A 23799-nucleotide genomic window follows, 5' to 3' on the forward strand; every position below is an offset into this window, starting at 1 on the left:
AATGTGGTATGCAAGTGTTTAGAAAACTTTAACTATTTCCCGCGATCAGTATCTCAGCGTCTTCAATCGCCAGCCGGACAGCGAGAAACAATGTTGCTACAAAAATACCGAGATATGTATCAAACTGCAGTAGAAACTTCATATCGCTCGATTCTTCTTCGAAGTTTTTATATGGGCACGTGTTCGCGTACAGAAGACGGCTGTTTTCCGTGTATTTTCTGCTTGGTTGGCGAAGAGGGGCGCGGCGGGAGGGGGCCGGCCGGCAGATGCGCCACGCAGCGCCATCTAGCGGGGCTCGCACGCCAGGTGCGCCTGCCCGCACCGCGGCCGCCGCCCGCCGTCTCTTCAGTCCGCCGCCACGCGCATCCGTGAACACACGTCCTTACGGCCACCATACGCCGCTACACGCGACGCGCGCGTTTCGAACGTAGTGCACTCGCGACCGGTTCGCCGTAGCCGATGAGCAAACAGTGACATCTCGATTATTGTGCTGTGTGACTTACAGTGAAACGCTCAGTGTGTACTTGTGAGTGATGGATTACGGATCACACGAGTGCTGACGCCGGGCCTGGACCCGACGTATATGCCCCGGCGCCGCTAGCCCGGACGCGCCAGCATGCGCGCCCCCGCGGTGCTCATCGCCCTGCTAGGGTTTCTACCCCAGGTACTGATACTGACACCCAAAACCGCGAATCCCCGTGCTAACGTGCCGAATCGAAATCGCTAGTTCACATCAATAGTATAAACAACTTTGTAATGCAAGCCGGTGGCCGTAGGCGCGAGGCCGGTCTGCATTACACGACCGTCACTTTCCCACGAGCGCGCCGGGCTCAGCAGATTGTCCTGGATATACCTAGCCGGCCGAGGGTGTAGGTTAGGTGATCTCGCCATGAGTCGTGACCGGGCCCACTTCGCCGGACCGACTCGAAGATGCTTGTGTGTGTTCGTTTGCCGAGCAAACATAGCTAGAGAAGGTACATAGTTATAAAGAAAGTTCAGGTTTTAATACGGACGGCGCGCGGGGTCAGCTAGGTCGCGAGCCTCTTCGCTTTAAAATTAGATGCATTCCAAGGCTTGGTGGTGAAGTTGAGTCCGAAAGAGGCAAATCTGCGACGATGTGCATACTGCACGACGAGAATAACTCTTCCAGACGTCTCTGAAGGCGAGATATTTCGAGCAGGGTTAGTAGTTCGGTCTAGTTACACGACAGAACCCTTTTCGTGTTTATTGACCGTTGCTAATAGTCGGAAAATAGACTCCGAAAGCTCTAAAACTAGACGTAAATAAACAGTAACGTTCGAGTTAGGAGGCCGATAAAAATAAAAAGTTACAGTGTGTCGTGTTTTGCATGTGTCAAAGTGGAAATATGGCGAGATTTAAGGTCATTGCCCTATGATCCGGTCAAGGTTACCTAATCTGCGCTAAGGGCTACCGCACTCAAGTAGTTGGCTACTGAACTTTACCATCGTGCAAACTTGATTTTCAAAGCTTATTTCCATTTTCCATAAAAAATACTAAAACAAAATCCTCTCAAGTTCTAGAACTGTAAATCGATCAATCAAGTCGGTCCGAACAATCCATTGCACCGCTAAAGGCATTTGTTTATTTATATTACAAACAAGAACATCACACTAACATCTCAAATAGCAAACGCTCGCCGCATGATTCACTCAACATCGATACCTACATAGGTTGACTCGATACTTTCCCAATCGATTATGGAACCTGTGCATTGCCATTTCCTATCGGTCTATCTAGCATTCCAGCAACTCTAGCCCGAAATGTCAGCCACATCAACAACAGCCGGCAAAAAATCGATACTCAGATCGCGAGTTTTTGTTCTCCCGCGTCGTTCAATGGCAATTTGCGATGAGGGAACTATTCCCCGATGGCTGCGTGTGCGCACACTAAACGTATACTTATTTAAGCTCAAATGTACCGTTATTAACAAACACAAATGCAGTCGGGGCGAATTAAAAAACTTGTTTGTCGGGAATCGATCCGCGGATCTGGCTCATCCGTGTGATTTTTGTGCACTTTGTTGTGAATGGCATGTTTACTTAATCGTTTTTGAACACAGACCAATTAAACTCCGGACCAAGTGCTCACACTGCTGTGTATCTCGTATAGGTACTTATTTATAGTTTGCGTGTGTCTGCGTGCGAGTGAGTTTTCAAGGAGGCGCTATAATACATTATGAATGAAGTCTCGATACTCCATAAAAAAACGGTATTTTGCGCGGACTGGTTTCCGATGCCCCCGGTCCCTACGTGACGATCGCCGTGCATTGATGTAATTGTCCACCGATCGGTCAACCCGCCTCTTTATCCTCGGTACATCCGCAGCACTTTTATTATTTTTAACCCCCACGTGCAAACGCCAGTATCATCTACTTAACTCTTTCTCAGATCGCGTTCGAAATACAAAATTGCGTGATCGCTCGACCGTCGATCGGAAGCGGCGTAGGAAACACGTCTGCCCCAAAACCGCAGTAATAATTTCCAATTTAGAATAAATAATTCACTGAAGGCTGCTTTTGTTCGATCGTGACGTGTTCATCCCTAAGAAATTAAGGAAAAACGGTTTAAAACGTTGCATCCTTAACCCGTAAATGGTCGGTTGGTATTTTTTGCAATATTGCACTATTTATCGAATAGAATGTTGCATTGATTGAGTGCGCCGGCGTCTACCTGTCGCATATCTAGGACATAGCATGTCATAGCTAGCTCGGAACGTTAAGTGTAGTGCGTGTATGTTGCGTTATGATTTGTGATATAATCGATTTGTGTTTAGTTATCGATAAGTCGACGTGAATGTGTGTCGCCACTCGCTGGTGCGCATAGCTCTGTGGCAGGTGCGAATAATTAATGCCAACTCTTAAGAACGACATCTGCTTTTTCGCAATTTACTCGCGCACACGAATTCTAATTGCCCTCATAATGATTTAAGTCTCAATTCAGGATTGCGAGTTCGTTGTCACAGGCAGTGGCTACCTGTTTAATAGCTATTTTACTACCCAAAGCGCCATTAGTTAGTACTGTTATAATATTAGGCAACAAAAAAACAAAATTAAAAGGCGGATGTACGCGAATGCTAGTATTAATAAAAGATTCCATAAATATACTAGTTTTTTTTGTAACAACTTACGTCATCGTCGGATTTAATAAAGAGAATAATTGATCGTGGTCGACTTTAACAGTGTCTCTCCCACAATTGTTCAGCATTGTTACAGAAAGTCGGGTATATTTTCTTCAAAGACAGCCTTATTTCCTTGGGTGAGACATAAAGTATGTTTAAATACCTGACAAGCCGTACATGGCACAATAGCGCAGTTTCACTTCATTTTCTCAAGAATGACACTGAACAGTTAAAATTGCCGAAAACCGCCCGCAGAGTGGAAACGTTATTCCAGAGTTTAGCAGCACGAATTTTCACAATAGCGCAATAATAATTAATCATCATATGACATGTTAGTAGCAATGAGCGTTTAAGTATGTGAAACCCTAACGGTGAGCCTGTTATAATTTCGTCCATTGTCCAAAAGGTTTTGTTCTATGAGAACCGACTCAATTATAAAGTCTGTACGAAATCCGTATAATCGTCGGTTTTTAACAGCTTAACTATGAGAAACAGTATTTTCGTCTCATTGTGGAATGTAATGGTAGCGAAGCGATCGCGCCTGTCTATGCTTGCATCTGTGACAACTTTGACAAATGACGTATTCATTATGCCGCCTCATGGCACCGTCCCATTGTTCGACGCTGCCGATAACCATTTCTTTCACTCGACATTTTCTTCTTAACACCGGACGTCGATACATTTTCTTTCAATTCCGACCGGACATTAATTGCATCCCGATGCAACGAAAAAAACATGGCCGCCAGGATCATTGATCAGATTACGCAATGTCGCCAAACTGGATGCTCAGGGAAGACGAACGTTTAATGTTTAATTTATAAAGACGTCATGCTCATCATCATTTTACCGCGTAGTAATTAGGAGTTCTAAGTATCGGTATCGGCCCCATTAATACCTAATACACTCGATTTATACCACCACAGCATTTTAGGGTTAATCCAGTCGATATTTCGTAATGGGCAATTATGCGAATCCGATTCTAACCTTCTAATTTAAGGTTCTATTGTTTAGTGTTGCCAGTGTAATTTATTAAATTCCGAATTGGGTAAATGTGTCAGTTATGTTAGCGAGCGTGGGTTGCTCAATGTTTCAGGCATAGTTGTGAGATGAGTAGAGCCTCTTTGCTCGTAGGTTGAAAGTTAAGGCCGAAAGTTGACAGTTATGAATACTAAACACTTGATGTGCGAACTAAAACGGCGTGGGTGGCACTTAAAATAATGACGAACTATTAATTACACCGTCTGCTTAAATACTCGTACACACACTTTAATTTGATACTTATTAAAATTAGTTTTGAAGGCCCTAAAAGCTGATAATCAACTTCGAAACTTGGTCAGACTCGTACTCGTATCGCGATCGGAAATACTTAACATTCCGTTCCACGTAAAAACGTATATTTATTTTCACATGAAACTGGGTCTATTCATCGTTTCCCCATTCGTAATTCTAGCTCATATGTTGCCAGTGTTTATTTCATAACGTTACAGCGAGTTGCACCGCAATGCATTCAAACTAATTTGATGTAATCGCGAAGTCAAGTCTTACCAATGCAATTTCATTTCAATTTATCTGAGCATGAATCTTGCTGTCCATACATAATCAGTGGATTGATTTAGGTGACGCGTTACGCCGACCGTGTGATACGAAAGTATTTTAATAAGTTCCGTATTGGATCCCGGAGCGTCACACGTACATAATCCTAACAACAATTCAGGCAAGAAGATCTGGTTTGCGATAGGTGTACACGAGTCGTCTCGTAGCGCGGTACACCAACGCACGAAATCTCAATTCGCTTGTGCAACACGCTTAAATAACCGCAAAATACCTTATTATGCGCTTTCCATATACGTTCCAGGCAATCTACGGGCTCTATTACGCTCCACGCTCATGATTCTCCGTTAATTTCGAATTCCTGAATCGTATGTTTCTTTTACAAAGCGCAGCTGCCAGCGAAATTAACAAAGAGATCGCAACTTTTGTCGCTAACGCCGAATTTCGTTTTGTTCCCTTTAAGACGAGTGTCCTTTTAAGACATTCTTTGAAACGGGACGCTCTTTGTTGCCGGCCCGACTTGCGTCCCCTTACACAATAGGTAACTCTACTTGAAAAGTTCCCTGAAGTTAGGTCAGAGAAGCAATTAGCAGCGCTCGCGTCAGCTGTGGCTAAAGGACAAAATTAATAGTTTTTTTCTCGGCCAACCAATTTGATCTCGAGTTCGCTATTTTTATCCATCACCATCTTTATGGCATGTGTACGAATGCGTAACGGCGAGATACCTACAAACGGCTGGAAAAAAAAGATCACGCCTTCGTCATTCCAAAATTAAATTTTCGAATTGCGAATTTGATGCAGTGGCCACATCGTCGCGCTATTAAAAGACTGTTTGGATGTTTATTTTAACACATTTCGCGTGTGTACTTATAACGGCTGAGATGAAAAACATTCCCCTGCGTTTCATTATTTGAGTTATTTTTAGACTGCGCTCAACCTGCGGACTGGAACGTGTTTACTCTGTTGGCTTACTTACATACAATGGTGTTCACATTATTACTCCTTATTATCAGCAGCAATAAATGTGCCTAACGTGAAATATCTCCCATAACCTCTAAAGTGCGCGAGATGAAATCCCATGGTAATGCGCGATAGATCATTTTGACACAGCAATTCTTTTAAAAAATATGTCTAGATCGTGAGCATAGTCAGATGCAATTAAATTGAAAAAAGAATTAATGTAACACGATATATTTGAAATGGTGTTGCGAGATCGACGATTAGGTACTCAAATCAATTTGGACGGTTTTTTGGGGCCTGCGCCGGAGCAATTAATGTTACATGCCAGTGTAGCTTTCCTTACGAAACAAAAAAGGAGTTTTGATCTTCACGACTCATGCGTCGAATACAGACCTTAATGTTGCTCACAATTGAATGTAAACACTTTGCTTTGATGAGTCGTAATGGTCCAAAAAGTAGAGTAAATCGATTAATAATGTTCACGAATGCCCGTCAATTCGTTATTAGAGATTTGTAATACCGAAAGTTAAGCCTGCAACAAAAAAATCGTTGATGCAGTTCTAAGTACCGCCAAAGAGGTTTATTACAATAAATTATCAATTACATCAGCGACAGTTGGTCGTAAAGCTTAACGCCTTCTTAAGGCTCTGAACAACATTAATCAGCCAGTCAACGCGTCAAATCGCCCGGAGATATTATAAACACAACTTATCCGGTAGTCCGTAAGTATTATTTAATTGTTAGTTTGTGGACGGCCCGAGGCAGAAGACCCGGAATGGGCCCAACACGCGACCATCTTTAGCCCCAACCGAGCTACTATAGCTGCTCATTAGCCTTTGACCATTTACGGGTTAACCGACTTTATTTTAGGACGCTATAAAATTATTCCTAAAAGCTCTTAATTATAAACAATGCCCCCGAACAGTAAGCCGCAATTCATCACAATCCGTGCTACTATAACTCCTTTTATAAACAATACATCAACAAAAAAGGGGATGTTTAGAGTGTCCGTATCTTTTTTGAAGCATTTTTTTGGTTCCGCTCCTACCTGGCGTCTAGTGGATATGCACACGTCCTGCTCATCCTTATGGTGCAGGATAGAGATGCAACGTTGTTTTTCGCGTTTAAATTCGAGTAAGTGAGTTCAACCCTGCGATAGGCAGGAAGTCAGTAGAAATCTGGTGTGCTTTTTACCTTGGTTTGTTTAAACTGGGGTTGATTTTTGACATACAGACTCGCCGTCTGCGCGAGAGATAAGCCCGCCTTGAATGGCTCATTGTTTCATTTCTCTCGTTTGTAAACTTTTGACAGCAAGATAAGCTCAGACGTGGGAACTTTTAATTGTTCAACGATCAATTTTCGCTTAAAAACCTGTATAATGGGTACATTAACGCCGATATCTTTTACAGTCTTAGCCACGATTAACGATTCAATCCACGCAAAGTTTAATGAGGGCCATACCGAGGTTTATGAATGAAATTTATTATGGTGCAGCCCAGTAAATAATGTAATCAATTGTATCGAAAGTGCGCAGGAAACGATTTATTTTTTGTCGTCGCCACACTCACACGTACACTGTTATTATAGACGGTAATGATTTGCCAAGACATGCCCGCCATAACTTAATACCTACCACTTCCTTCCGATGCCGTATAAATAACGTGTTCCTTTAACACAAGCCCTAAAAATAATGAGCGACATTTTTAATATTCTCCAATTTTAAATACCTCACAGTAAAAACATAAAGTTGCTTATTATTCAGAAAATGCTCACGCGCATTCCCTTATGCATTAGCTTTGAAACTAGTTGACCCCGCATACAATGCGACCAACTGCACATTCTTTCATTAATACAAGGGTTGTGCCACCCTGGAGGGCAACAAAAAACGAGTTATTATTATTCATAGCTGACGAAAAAACACGGAGAATTCCAGTCGTTAACTTGACGACTGCGTATCTATCATCACGAATCGATTCTATCAAAATCAGTAGTCCTGGCAACATAGACAAAAACTAATCGTTTAAAACTACCCGGGGGCGCCAATTTTTGACAGTTCTAAATATGAAAAATAAAAATAAACGTGATCAATATGGAACGAACTGTGCGTTCGAATTTTAATTCAGGTTAGGGGTGTCGTCGAGTACAGTCACCCCACATGTGCTCGCAACCCCATTTTTGTACGACCTACATAAACTATGTCCAGTAAAACCGTTAATGTCTCAACGGGATCGATCGCATGGACAGTTGTGCAAATAGTTTGTTTGAGGATTATATCTTGGGGGTGTCAGAAACTTTAGAAGCTAAGCTGTTTGTATTGTCCCATTGACATTGATAAATTGACTGAAGCTGACAAGATTGTGTGTTCAGTATACTAATACGAATTTTTTCTTTTCAGGTGCTGACGTCTGGTTCATTCGAACTTAGGATAAAAAGTTTTACGAACTCGTTGGGTAGGTTAAGTAGTGGCCAGTGCTGTGATGGTTCCTCAAGTAGTGATGCGCCGTGTTTGGCGCCGTGCAGGACTAAATTCCGCGTGTGCCTCAAGATTTATCAAGCGAATATTGATACAACATCACCGTGTACGTTTGGTGACATTACGACACCAGTGTTGGGTGGAAACTCATTGGATGTGCCGAACCTCAACGTGGAGGGGTTTAGTAATCCCATCGTCTTTCCCTTCGACTTCACATGGCCGGTGAGTACTTCAACATTTCATGTTAACACATAATTGCGTAAACAAAACAACACCTCATTAATTTTGTAGGCATAAAATCAATACATCGTAAAAGAAGCATTAAGTAGCAACCCTACATCAATAAATCAACGCCATCGATGTTACCAACATTCAAATTCCAATAATCCACGAGGCCAGTGTGAGGCATCCCATTCGTAAAAAAGAAATTAAGGGATTCGATATTCAAATTTGACAGAAGCGATGACGATAAGAATAGGTACTTGATGATTTAACGAGCGGCCGCGTGGGACGATTACAGCGTTCTATGGTTCATTTTTAATTAATTATGAAGTCGCGTTGTGTACGGCCAGTCGTGTGTTATTAGAGGCAGTGTCTAACCTTCGATCATCTTCACCGCGATTAGAGCGCAGAGGCCGAAATCGTGATTCGATAATGTAATTATTTACAGGCCTACTTCATTTATTTACAGATCGCGTTTAGATCTCGACTCCAAGGATAACGGACGCCTTAATTGGGGCTTAGTTACGGTTATTTCGCTGGCGTGAATTGTCTATGGTTTACACAGACTCGTGTGGACACTCGAGGTTTCGAGGGCTGTTTGTATTTTGTTTAGCGGCCCGCTTCAAATGTCGTACCGTCTCGTAATGTTTGAGCAAACAATCGCTCCTAAGCGCTGCTTGCACAAGCTGAACCATCTGGGGAAACGTGGCATTTGCTAACCAAACGAAACTGCAGGTAGGAATTTGTGAATTGGAAGAATTTCCAAACTTTTTCGGATCATAGACGCATCCTGCTGTCGGCGGATCGTTCCAAATGAATTGGCACTAAATGGAAACTTCCTGCTGAAGTACACATAGCTGGCATATGTTGATTGTTGACATGCGATCAATTGAGCGAAAGTGACGCAAAATAAAAAATAATCCTGTCTATCGAATTTCTAACGTTGATAAGTTGATCTGGGTATCGACACTGACAGATAATTCACGCCATATGCAGTTCATCTCTTCCTCATCTCCCAACTGCCATTTCCCATATGCCGCGGTGAGATCTTGATACTTTAAGGATTCACTCCGCCATATGTTTAGACAAAACTTTTGTCTTTAGTCCACCCCAGTTTATTGTCTAGCTTGTGATGTTTTCTCACAATGAGGTCATCGGCTTGCGAAGTGCTTGTTCTCCGAGCCATAGCGCTCTCAAGAAATTAAATGTACGCGCGTAATTTATTTCGACGTAGGTATTTCAAACGGTCGTAGGTACGACCGTATCGAATCGCTTTTGAATTAAAAGGAACGTTCGATTTTCGAATTCAGTTTACTCATTGAGATGTGTAGGTAGATGGACAGCATCACAATATTATGAAACTGGACGCCTTCCCGCGGCCCGCTAACGGTCGCGTTCGAATTACAATCCTCGAGTAATTTAAAACGCAACTGCATCCGAACTTTTTTATCTGATCGGTCATGAAATAAATCGGTGCTAGACCATGCACGTACAGATTTGACCCCCCGATAGTAGGTCATGAGCATATTAATATTACTGACAACATCGAACAGTAAAATTACAAGTAAACCGGCGTGCACGTTAACGACGCATAGAAACCATTTATCATACAGCGTTTAAGAAAAGAGATGGCTCACTCCAAAAAGAAATCTCATTTGTATTCAGTCGCTTACGAACCGGCGTGCTTTCATTTATTTTACTCTTAAACAATTTGTGTTTGTAAATCACAAGTTTATATTGTAATGGACCGTTAGCCCGTCCGGATGTCACAAAGGTGAGAAGCATTATATTAGGCCTCGCACGTACTTGTTAAGAGCATGTTTAAATTGTACGATGGAGAAAGGTTAATGATACTGGGGGGTAATTGCGCCCCGGCCGGGGTACTGTTACACCCCACGTGACGGCCCATTCAACTTTGAACCGTTACACGTTTTATTGCGAAAAAATGTAGTTGCACTTATGCAATTGGTCGGAATTGTGGGACACCTGCTATGAGAGTGCGCAAATGTCAAAGTGTGCTTCCGCGCATGCTCGCTCCTGCGGCCGTGAACTATACTTTTTATGGTTTCTGAGATCCGTATTGCGTTTAGCTCATCCATCCTATTGTAGTCTTATCTCGACGAATTTGTTACGGCAAGAAATAAAATTAGCAACATGCCCGGTCAAGCTGTTTAATTTTTTTATTGTCTGCTGTAACATGGTGTCATTTCCGTATGTGAGTCATCATTTCATCATGGTTAATATGGTTATCTACCTATCTTTTAAAATAACGTGGCTTGTTAATATTTGTCGCGAAATAATAAATCGGTGTTGTCAAAATTAACACCATTGAATGAAAAAGGAAATGAAAACCAAAGTCATCGTGTTAACAAAACGACCCTAAAGCTCTTATTCATCATCCAATCCCATTCTTGTAACTCTAACCCCATTCATAAGAAAGAACGCAGAAGTAATCGTGTTTTTAACTTACTCGTACCTACGTAACTATATTAAGAAATACTACATGTCATTTCATCCAAGAACTTTATTTCCCAAATTCTTGATGAAGATGTTTATTCACGCATGTCAAACTTTCCGTACCCCAAGACAGGTAAAGATCGGCGTACGAATACGTCCCTAACAAAATAAGTAGTTACAGCAAGTCACTTTCCCACAGACAACAAAAACAAGATACCACCAGCGACAGATTAAGGACGCACGGAATTTCAATTACATTTGTAGAACACTCGCACCTTTTCGAAACGCAGGTATTATAACCACAGATTAAAAATAATAACGTCTAAAAAACCGCGCGAAATGTGTCTTTTCTTTCTCACCCCCCTTTTTTCGTCGACATAAAAACTGACAAAAGCCTTAATGCTTTTATTAAATTAATTAGCAAATCCTAATTATACACTGTAATGAAGCTTTTATAGTCCACATCTGAGGTCTAAACAATTGAATCTAAAAAAGCTACTGTACTAATTAATCTAAAATTCTAGAAAACAACCAATTTCCTAGATACGCAGCGAGCTACAACGCAACAAAGTTTGCTCGTTACCGTGTGAGTTGAAAACCCGACATTTTTCAACTTAATTAAGGTTAATTAAGTCACGAACTTAACATAGTTATGGTCATATTTTGTATCTTATACTTATTGTGGGGCAGCAGCGAAGCGAAGAAAGTTCACAGCGTTTATAATGCTCTAAAAATTCTTCAACGCTAAATGAGCTTAAGCTTACATTCTGGTTAATTTAATTCCAGTTTCACGATTTGTATGCAAGATTAATTTACTTCTTCATTACTAGTATTTTCCTGGTTTTTTTCAAATCAGCCTGTCATGTAACTTTGGAAATTAATGCGTTGTGTCCTGTTTAGTATTCCGAGTTCTAACCTCACAAAAAGTCAGTACCTACCTGATTAATGTATTTGTGTCGTTTAGTGAAGAAACACGCATCTTTATTGTAGAACAAGTAGACTAAGCAACAGCGTAACTAATTCGAGAGATTGTTAGTTATTTTGCATGTTTCGTAAATAGTTTCACGCTCTAAATAGTGGTATTTAAATGAAAGTATGGAAACTCCTTGGTCTGCGTATGAGTGATGCGGCCAGTCGCCCGCCATTAATAAATAAAAAATGTAACCTTCGCCGGTAGCGTTCGTGGAAGATAGCGTTTCGGTGACGTCACGTTCGATTCGAATTTCAAAACAAGAGTACGGTAAAGCACGCTCGTCTGCCGTTCTTGAGCCATTGTCGCGCGTGTGAACGTCATTTCTTTCCCCTCTAGCGGCTTCTCCATTAGAAAGTAATTAACCGCCCGTATCACGTCGCGTAAAAACTCACACCTTCACGAAATCGAACACGAAACTCGTCTCTAGGGCGCCAAATCGGCCATAATTATGTTCGAATTGTAATCGGCTGCACGCTTCGCATTGTTATTCGGCCGGCGAACGCCTCATTATATAAGTTTCCACTTCGGAAAACGTAAATAAAACCTTCGCACGGATCATCGACTTATTACTTCATACTGTAACACGATACGTTCCCGGGACGCTTTATAAACCATCGAGGTGGCTTCCGTCTACGAAGTTTTTGTATAGTGGAGAGAGCTCTTAGTAATTTCCTTTATTTCAATCCGCTCGCGCCGAGATCCTCTTAAAATACTTACCCCTACATCCGCTTCTTTTAATAAAGTCTACCGAAGCTATGGAATGCCCATACGACGTTGTTCCCTCTTCGACAGCGTCTTTTATCTCTCTCCTTTCCGACGAGCGGCAATTAATGTCGAACAAAAAAGAATCGCGAAATAATTCCCCGTAACAGTTTGAGGCATGACAGCCAGCGCCATTACAATACCACTTGTAAACCGATTTCATAAGTCTCAAATTTAAATAATCGGAGCGTGTATAATTGCATTGCATTGTTCAAAGCCAGTGCGCAGGTATTCGGCAACCTATCAATTAGCGCCCGGGTTTTCTAGTAAATCCGCCTAAATAAACTTATTACCGCACAATAATTTTCAAGTGCCGACTTCCCGGGTGCTAAAACAACAATGAAACGAAATCCGAGATCTTAAATAACGATTAGTCATAGACGAGATAAAGAAAATAAGCTCATCAACGCAGTGAATAGACAATAAAGTTTACCGGTCTTGTTATTACAACGCCTCGAGGCGGCCGCTAAAGAAAACACTCCTTTTTCCGATGGACGCTCGTTTACGGTCAGATTCTGACATTTTAACTGCGAGTCTCTAACATTTATGACCGCTAATAAAATTGTTCAAAGAGACCGATTTATGGTAGCTGAAAAGTAATTTGCACTCATTTTTGGTGGCCAGTGAAACAAATGACGGTCAAAATAGAACGACGTCAATCAAAATTCAAATTAGGAATTCGGTCTGACTCGCGCGTCTAATCCTTCTCTATTTTGGGCCGCGTTCCATTTTTATTGGTTTCCGAGTCGCAGCGAGTTCTCACGTAGAGCGAGGGCGAGAGTAGCCCTCAAATCTGCAATGATGAAATTCCTCGCGCTCCTGTCTTTATTCATCACACGCGCGCTTCTAGGAACTGCGAGTGTGAGCCAGTGTGAACACCTCACATCAACTCACATGCTCGCTCGTATCCGCGCCCGCGCGAATAAGTCGTCGACATTATTTAGTATGAGAGGTGCGCCAGTACTTAAGTTCTTGCGTACTTCGACGAATTTATGGACCCGTCAAAGGCCGATCGTAGGCTGGGAACCTCCTCGAGCAACACATGCAAATTCCCTGATGACCGATTTCAGTATCGCATCACATTTGCCTATTCAAGCGGAGGCGCGTTCCCAGAAAGGCAAAACAATGTTGAGATTAGAGATCAACCTCTTTTCCATTTGAAACAACTAGTTTATATCCGAGCCACCGTGCCTCGAATACAAACTCCCCACAACTATATGGGTAATATTACTCATCGAATATACTCGTACCCGCCTAGTTTTATGTAGTTTTACTGCTCGTGTATGCAAAGTAGATTAGGTAAAAAATTTAGATAATATCGAATCATGTCGAAACTTGTGAGGCTGTACGCGTCATTCTCGGATAAAATCCGGATGAACTGATCATAAGATTGTTTATTTTTTAGTGCGGTTTCGGTTTCAACGCTTAACCCTTCTCATGCTTATCAGATCTATAGAGTCGGCCGGCGCGGACGTCCCACGAAATTTGTTAAGTTTTATTTTTTAATTCTTGTATACTTCATTCAAATCGTTCGGTTGTTTATGGTCGACATTTTCATATTTGGAATTCTTGGCCGGCCGGGGTCCCGCGGATGCCATGCCACGTGAAATTAAAGCCAGCATCTTCGTTTTTCACTTCGCGTCCGATTTAAAAGTCCCGAATTCCGCCGTTGAAGTAACTTTTTTCGCGATGATTGTAATTGAGGGCAATAAATTGTTAATGCCCGACTTATTTCGTGTCGTGTACCGGACCGGTCGTTACGGTAAAAATGTGGTTACGTCTGTCTTAATGTTTGCTAGCGTTTCATAAAATCGTCACAGATATAAAAGTATAACGTTTCGTTTTAAGTTACGAGCTACTTTTTGAGTTTTAATGTTTCCCGGTATAGCGGGTGTGATAATTAAAATCCTGTGGTAATGGAGCTCTAAACTTTGAGCATACGGTCAATTTTGGGCCTGCGCCTGAGTGTTTACCTTCGTATGTGGCAACGATGGAACTTTATTATCGCCTCAATTTAATGCTTGTTTTTATGATTGGCGTGTGAAAATATTTGACAGAGATAATTGGCTGAGCATTAATGCCTCAATGCGTTTATTAAATTAAGTAATCAAGCAATTAACGGTTTAACACGGATTATATGGATTATTTGTAGCATTTGATGTTTCGATAGTCTGGCATCGAGATAAGAGTTGTAATATAGTTGTCTGTTTGGCGAAAAAAAACTCGTAATTTCGCCGCAATAAATCATAAGAAAGTAAGGCGTTTTAGTTGGACGATTTCCAAAAGTGTTGTTACGTTATGACTTTATTATGACAGCGATGATTTAACGCCGAAAAAAGTTGCATATGTAGTGAGGTATGAGATAGTAAACAAAGGAGTAACGGACTCGCGAACAAATGACGGTGCACAGGTGGAGGTCGCACTCGACTCATACGATCCGTGATAACCGGCCAGGGATGGGAGGTGTCCTCGGACGCGCGGGCGCAGGACTAGTCCTGTCCTCACAATTTGCCGGTTAATACCAAACCTAGAGGTACCACGGTGCCTAGCTAGTTGACGACATGATATGCCAGGGTTGTCAGTTTAAGCCCAAAATATCGGCAAAAATAAAAAAAAAAAAAAAACAAAATTAAATGAAGTCTATTCATGATTACGTGAATAGACCGTGACCTGGTTAAACAGTGACCTGGAAAATGCAGCTTCCAGGAAAATCGTAATATAAAATCGACTGTACTCAGTCGTCACTATTTCAATGCCAGCAATTTAACAATTTACAAGTTAGTTATTTTGTTCTATGCAAATTAATGTAAAACAAAAAGCTTTACAAAGCGTAGTTAGAGCAGACTTAGGAGACATCCTTGCGAGCTCGAAGCTGCTTAGCATTCAACAGAATGCATGTTATACAGTCGCCAATAAAACGCCGACCTGAATATTTTTATACATTGCAGGAAGTCTCCGTTCAGTTTCACACGGCATTTAGCCCGAGTATCAAAACCGACCAATTTCGCATTATTAAATACAATTTGTCAAAACTAGTTGACGCTTCCGACTTTTTTTTCACCAAATATTTGCTCAGTGTTTTTATTGAAGCTATTCTGGTTTCCAGACATGATTCACGGCACAGGTCAACGCACTTGCGATCGAAATGCCAAAATAGAAGGAGATAAACTTAATTAAAAGCATTAATAATCGGAATTAAATGCGCTCGGAACACTTTAATAACGATACACGTACGGATTTATCTGGCCGACTTGAGATTTGCATATCTTTTTCATTTGACGAACTTTGGAAACAGGCAACGATCGATTGATATACAATCTTAATTAGTCACAAGAAGGCATATTTTCATTTGTATACTTTAAATACTATATTTTACTTGAGATATTTGAATGTAAAAGATTTCGTGAGTGTCGCGACGCTATCTACAGTGGAGCGAAAGCATATTAAAGCAACTGGCAAAGTGTGAAATATGAAATCACGACTCCTCAACTCAGGTGTTTGTGTTCTAAATATTTCTCGTGTCGAAACACGAAAGCGCGGTAAAATACCCTTTTTTGTGATGCTCTCATAATACTTTCAATGTTGTACCAGTATTGACCGAATATACCATGGTGGACTGACCTTGTTCCATTTCCTTCGGTAAGTACGCGACGAAAACTGTTTGGTTTGTGTGTCATAAAAATGTCCACAGTCAAACTAACGATAACAATAACGTCAATCCCGACATCTGCTGCGATTTCTAAATAAGCAAACAAAAAGTCAAACAATGATGTCCGAAACACGTGCGCGAAACAACAAACAAAAGTATCCAGTACCTGATTACCTCTTTTGTCCTAAGCGGTGTAAATCCCAAACACATGGCGTCCAGGCTCACGAAATACGGGTCCGTTCCCACGTATCCTTACCGATATGTCTAATTAATAACAAAATAACGTCAGAACAGGCTCCGATATGGAAGTAGCCTCTTTAGGCACCCTCATAAAACGATTATCAAATAATTCCCCAGCATTCAGACCGCACGATATCATTCTATTGCTTCGTTTAAGTCTTTAATACAATTTAACGCATCGCATTCGAGGGAAAGAATTAATGCGTCGCGATACGCCTCGATCTCGTCTCGATATTGTATTTTACGTCATAAATAACTCTACGTTTAGAATAAGAAAAAACATTTGAATTCGGAACGGTAATTACATTTTTTGATGGCCAGTGCTCGGTTCGAAATTGGAACACTGCGTCGATTGTGATCGATGTTCAGATTTTTTAATCAAAGTTACACACAAGACATACTGCCACATACAGCATACGAGTTAGCTTAATTACTGCCAGATCTAGCGAGTTGTGTCTGCAAGTTGATGTAAGTATACGGTATTGCGAGCTCGACACGTCTATAAAGGCTACCTGTACACGTACGCTTACGTCGGTCGCTTTTTATGGGCAGCTCGAGAGTCACTGTCGTGGGAACCGGCATATACTTACAACCGGCCACCAGTCACCACAGCTGACCGAAATGCGCTCTCCATACTCGATTAACAAATCAATACGTACACTACGACTGGCCATATTTGATCGCCAGTACACGACACAAATCATAATAAAATATTTTGACAACCGTCCTTCGCTCCTTATTTACACCGAGTAAGGTTTATGATAAGTCGATGTTTCATTACAAAGTCGGATAAATTGATACAGGAGCATAAGGCTCAAGTTGGTCGGGCGGCGGCGGCCTGCTTAGTATTCAGCTTCGGCCGATAACACGTCCGCTTGTATTGTCGTCGTATTTAACGAAACCTTATTATAAATTCGTCAAAACTCACCACCGTCTAAACTTAATGGATCTATGTCAAGAAACGAGAGAAAAAGCTAGTTTTTTGCATCGGAGAAACTGATTTCTCGTATTGGAGTTCTCGCATGACAATCATCATTGTTCATTAGAGAAGCAGTATTGGTTCATGCAAATGCTTTTATTGTTCGCCCATGCAAATGATGTTTTCATTCATCAAGCTCTTAATTGACAACGGGCGACATCTGTCGGGGAAAACTGAATCACTCCTTAAGAGAGTAGGTGCTGATCAGATTAATATGGTGACCCTTAATATCCGTTGCAGCTGCCATGGCGACCCGTGACGTGCTCTTTGTAATTACAATGCACTCTCCATCCTTCTTGGGTGCCTTATTCCATAAAGCATTAGCGACTTCGTTTCCTACGCGCCTTATTCTGCATGGCAATTGTATCCTTATTATTTTCGTTGTTAATCTAGTGGCGATCTTCGATTGTTTCTTGTTTTATTTAACGATTACGGAGTACGCAATTAAAGATCGATTACAGATCTTAAGGTCGTGAGGAGCTCGTTGTTCGGAGCCTGAACGTAGTGTTTTATGGGCAAGCAGACCGGTTCTTACGGTGGGAGAAATTTCATAAACGAATAGTGTTTCGATAAGGGGAATATTCCTTTGTCTTTACTAAAAGGGTTGTTTTTCTTGTGAATCTGTGTATCATTTGTTCAGCATTGATATCGCTTCTTCCACACGTCATTGCCCTTTGTGTAGCAATATCTTCGGGCATAGAACGTTTAATCCCATTGAACTAAAGTGTCCATTTTCGCATGAACGCTCCTCACAGGCCATAAAAGCCGCGATAAGCGTCGCAGGCGCCTGTAAAGTGTTTACTCCCGCCTTATCACCCCATAATCGATTTTCGACTGCCGTTTCGCCTCCTTATGTAAACATCCACAAATGTCAATATCTTACTATCTGATATGTGCTCGTTCCTGTTTTTTATAAGGCACGAAACTATTACATGATCCCATATTGGGTGCTTTAAGTGCGCGCGTCTCGGTCGCCTCGCGGGTATTTTTAGACTGATATTGAAACAATTCATGCCATCTGCTGCCTGGTTCACCTGTCTATCATGTTAATTTACGCTCGTCCGGCATGCCGGGCTGCTACAACAATGTTGTAAACTAAAGGAAATATTTGAAATGCCCAACTGCCTCTGTAAAAGGTCTCATTTTTATGTAACTTGATTAACTTAAAATTTCAACTGAAATTAATATTGTATTCTGCCCGTAATTGCCTGTACCGTCCGAAAATTGAATTTGATGGATTTGAAGTGAGGTTATGCCGAACCGATGGTATCTCCGGCTGGCATGGATGAGTAAAAACAAAACACGAGCGGAATCGCAACGATCCGATTATGATGGTGATATCGATGCGACATCGACACAAGAGCGCCGCGCTTTTATTATTGGGTTGGCTACTATCTTTGTTGTGTTTGTTCACGATAAGATTCGCATTTATTTCCTGTCCGTGAAACGAGTTTAATGTGTTTTTCTTTTCTATTTCAGGGCACCTTCTCGCTTATAGTCGAAGCGTGGCACGACACGAACGAAACGTCCAGATCTGATGGTGAGTCCTCATCCTAATACGATTATGATAAAGAGGATCGTGAAAATCCTCGTCTTGTAAAATTCAAATCACGTCGCTCACGACTCACTCGCATTCAGGTTTCACTGTAATTCGGGGTGTTTATCGTGCATTTAACGGACAGTATGTATATTTGAATGCTCATATTATCATATCGTGGAAGACAAAAATGTTCCCATGGCGTGGACGATTGGCGTTCCGAGCACGGGCGCTGCGCGTGAGTCGCGTCGCAATGCGCACACTATTCTAATAAACTCAGCCTTCTGTAGGACGAAAATTTAGTAGAAATGTTCTAATGTATTCCGATGGCCATTGACCGGTACCTAGACGACAGAGAACGCAACCGTCCAAAAGTAGGCGAACCGCCACCGTTTCTCACACGCGAACGTATCCACGAAATTACCGATGCCATGTGCACGAATAATTTTAGATTATTATCATTAGACAATCGATTCGAGTTCGACTCATTTTGATATCGCGCGGTCTAAACGCCCAATAAAGAATCGACAGTTTGCCGCGTGCATGCGACATGGCGTGACCGAAAAAACGATTCCGAATGAATTGTACCCGACCCGCTCGTAAATACATCATCATGATAATTCGCCCCGTGCAATATACCAACAAAACTCCTTACGCTAAAAAAACGCCTGCAACCGCAACGGGAAGGTCTTCGATTTTCAAAACTATCAAAATGGCGGACGCGAATGCTGACCGGCGACGCCCATTTCTTAATTAGATTCTCATCCCGCTGCACTCTGACCGACATAATTACTACTCCTGACCGAATAACAAAAACCCCGGTGATTTACTTAAAACAGATTTAGAGATACGGCGAGGTGTGTCTACGGCCGGTTTACCGAAAATCATTAGCGTCTGAAGTGGATAGCTTAGAGGACGGGTATATTTTTAATACGGCGCGGGAGCGATGGGCGGCGCCGCCTCACTACCGAGAAATGTTACCAACAGAAATCTAATCAACCTTAATAACAGGTTACACCGCGCCGTTTGTGTTCACTCACTATCGACTCACTGGGCTAATGCTTAATTAAATCACATTCGGTTTTTTATCTAATACCGAACTCAACAGCTGCAAGTCCCCTTTACCGGTTCAACGCAATCGATTACGACCCCTGAATCTTTCGATTTCATACGCCAAATCGAAATCTTAAAATATGGGAGTCACTAAATTGTCCCATTTATCATAAAGATAAACACGCGATTGTGTTGAGAATAGCGCTAGCACACGGAGTCGCATAAAGGCATTCTCTTGCTAAACAAACAACAATGGTCGCCGGCGATTCTGATGTTGTCGCTCGTTCCTTCACCGAAATCTTTTGTCTGCCCGAGGCAAGGCCGCACCTGGCCCGTCTTGCGGCCCGTTGTTTACTCGACGCTAAAAAACGTACCTCTGAGGGAAGTAGCTCTAAGTTTACACTTCATCTTTCGTCGTCGTAGGGCTTGAACTGGATAAAAAAGCGCGGAAGACGTCCCGGAAGGCTCAATTTATGATGTAGCAGGCGCTGGCCAGGAAGCGGCGTCGACAGATGCTGAGCACATGGCTCGGATAATAGGTGGGCACACTTCCAGTGTCCCGCAGCGCTGTTCCGTGGGCGACGGTGGTGCAGAGCGTGTGAAGTGTATCGGCAGAGATTCGGCGAGGCAATTACGTGTGGGCCGGTGCTCCGCCGCGGGCCCCGCTACCGCTCGCCGCCTGACATTACACGACCGAGATGCGATTATCGATACAGTTATGTTGTGACGGCTGCTTATCTCGCTATCCGGCCGTGCATTATTAGTCAATTCATTACGCGCTCTAGCCGTCCTCCCGTTCCCAGAGCTCTCTTTATGATTACAACGCTGTTAATTGGCTTTCTCAAAGGTTAAACGCACCACGTCAGCCGTCTGGAAATGTAACGAGTGCATTGCACAATCCTCCGCATTCATCGGATTCTCTGCCCGGAACGAAAATGTCCGTGTTCTCACTGAACAATGGTGAATTTAAAGCCGCGTCCTCCGTGTCGGGTTACGCGAAATCCGCCGTCTTTTGTTATTCCGAATTGAACCTCTCGAAACGCTAACCTCTAAGCCTAAACACTCGAGTTATTTATCTAGTGCGAGTCGCAGGCGCACCTCTCAAACGTTCTCGCCGCTAGGAGTGGACAGTTTTATAAACAAAAGTTGTGCGTCGTTGTGTACACAGTCCATTGAAGAGATGGCCGTTTCCCACAACGCTGGCGGGCAACCGGCCGGGCAGGTGTCCGAATCGAGAAGTGGAAATCGAGACGGCGATAATGATGCGGGCTCAGCTGCGGAGTCGTCGAACCTCGCGAAGTCGCGTCACCGATTTCGATTTCGTTGCGACGCCCACCACTAATTAGAGCGTCGATCCAGTTCGGGCGATAGACGTTGTCAATCCGCGAGTGTAATGAATGAGCCGGCATCCGGCGATCGCTCCATCGATCATAGCGACGGAAGCTGAATCGCGTGATCGCATCCCGCGTTTCCCAAAATCGCGTTTCGAACATCCCAAATCGGCCGCGTCCGCCTCCGATAGTGCGGCTCAAATTATCGGTTATTTCGCTTTCTTTTGTTTTTGTTTATTGGCGTTTGTACGGATTTATTCTCGGTTTATTTGTAGTGACCTCTGCTCGGTAATAACATGGTATCTTCGGCCGGCCAGCACGTACGCACAGTTACGGCTTCGTCCTTCTTTAAATGTGTTATTTATTTGTGAATCGGGTTTACATTAATAGACGATAGTGGGGTACACCTTCATTTAATATAGTTACGGTTGGGAATTAGGATGATGAGTGTAATTTGTGCGGTTGTTTGGTGGCAGAGCGGTAAAGTTTCTCTTGATGGAGAAACGTCTTAAGACGCCTGCGTTTTCCTGCGAATCACTGCTATAGTTTAGGGCTGGCTATAAACAACGTTTAAACACTCGAAAAAGTTCGCAAACTTGAAAATTATACCCATCAATATTAAGTGGTAGGTGTAACGAGAGCTATTAATAATGTTTTAAGCGTTTTTCGTTTAAACTGCGCACTGACAACCCTGCACCTGAATCGGCAGTGGTCGGTGGCCATAATTCCCCGGTACGGTCGGCACAGAAGTTCGCTTCGCATATTTCCCTTGCTGCCTTGACCGTAAGGTTGAAATTACTGGGTGACTGTTGGCGTTATTGTAAATTCGCGGCAAATTGCAAGAGGCCCGCACTCCGTTCCCACACGTCATTTTTCTAATTCCCGTCGAACCCTGCACACTTGACTTTAATAACCTTCCTTTGTACTTGAATAATTTCATAGCACACATACATAAAACATTGCAAATCATATTCTTGTAGAATCATGAGCCATAAAAACAAGCATAGTTTTCATTTTCCATTTTATATTTTCCTGTACATTGTTAATGTTGACTTTCAAATGTTTTTTTTATTATCCAATTCAATTACTATTTCTGCCAATTAGCAATAGTAATAAGAAATGTTTATAGCTGGCATCTGAAAAAACAAGTTAGCTAAGTAACGTAAATAAAGAAAAGAAATTATCTTTATTAGTTACAGCTTATCTCGCGCTCCACATATGAAATGTCCGTATAAAAACTAAAATACAAGAGTAACTGTATTTTCCGGTGTAACCATCTTAATTGGTCTTTTACGATTAATCTGTCGATCGTTTATCTCGCCGTATGTCAATTTTATTTGCATCCATATAAAGACACGTTTAAATTGTTTTCGAGTTCCGTTCGTATCAAATGCTTGTCTCGACTAAATCAAAATTGTTTTTCGCCTCCTTTTTGGTAGTTCTTTTTAGTTAATATAAAAAGAAAATAACCTAAAGAGCCCTACGCTTATGCGTGTTCGAAAGGTCCACTTAGCCAGTTTTTGTTGCATTTAGCTTCAATAGCGTGCCTTATTATTTCAACTTTATCGCTATAATTTAATGTTTAGCACTAAACTACTAAAAGGGTCTTAAACTCTCGTTACATACATCTGAATCTGGTTCGGTATAGACGTGCGTATGAACCCGCGCGTATCTTTTGAAATTTATTAGAGCGATAATATCTTTGTAAGCCTATCCTTCATCGACGAGTCGTGTTCAATTCTACAGATATTTCAGTCTCGTGCGTCGACAACTCGATCGGAACAAATGAATATCGATACGTTGCCGATCATCGGACTCGTAAACAAAACGGAATCGAGTGCCGAGTGCCGCCTCATTACCAGCCCCATATCGCAACCCCACAAAATAAAACAAAGGACACGTATCGAATACCATACGCCACAAAATTAGTCGGGATCGATCGTTTTTATATACCTTTTAATTTTGTTTCGCGTCTGGTTTAATTTTATCTGCTGTCGGGATTACCGGCTTAGGAATGTACCACCGAGGCAACAAGAGTAAAAAGCGGGCATACACGACGAGAAATAAATAAAGGTAGGAACTCGCCGGCTCTGAGATTTCTCAGCATGCCTTCGACTCGCCACTTACATCGCTTTGATGAATGGACGGGCAGTTTTTTAATCACGGGTAGTTTTCAGGGCCGGGTTTTTATTTTGCTTAGTTATGTCACTGCTTCGTTACTGGTTAAGTTGGTAGAAGAATGTAGTTTAAAACTATTAATCAATCACAACGGGCGCCTCGGAATCAAAACAGTGAATCACTCCGAACAATGAGATCTCACGGTCCAATGCGGGCGTCAAACGGACGGTTAACAGGTCAATTTACTTCTGTAACCCTTTCCCACGGTGATAAACAAATATTTGATTTTCTTCAGATTATAATCAGATTAATTGCGCCATTATCCTTTTTAAATTCCGACCGCGTTCACCAGTTCG

General features: G+C 42.2%; 1 protein-coding gene across 1 annotated transcript in view; it reads left to right on the top strand.

The window, feature by feature from the left end:
* Positions 1–325: 325 nt before the first annotated feature.
* Positions 326–23799, top strand: part of Delta (neurogenic locus protein delta) — a 31292-nt gene continuing 7818 nt past the window's right edge. The window contains exons 1-3 of the mRNA XM_028321438.1: positions 326–664; positions 8045–8344; positions 18884–18944. Coding sequence (XP_028177239.1) covers positions 617–664; positions 8045–8344; positions 18884–18944 — 409 coding nt within the window. The 5' untranslated portion in view covers positions 326–616. The remainder of the gene's footprint in view (positions 665–8044; positions 8345–18883; positions 18945–23799) is intronic.

This window comes from Ostrinia furnacalis, unplaced genomic scaffold, assembly GCF_004193835.3.
Source record: "Ostrinia furnacalis isolate ACB-3 unplaced genomic scaffold, ASM419383v2 OfSCF7532, whole genome shotgun sequence".
NCBI lineage: Eukaryota > Metazoa > Arthropoda > Insecta > Lepidoptera > Crambidae > Ostrinia > Ostrinia furnacalis.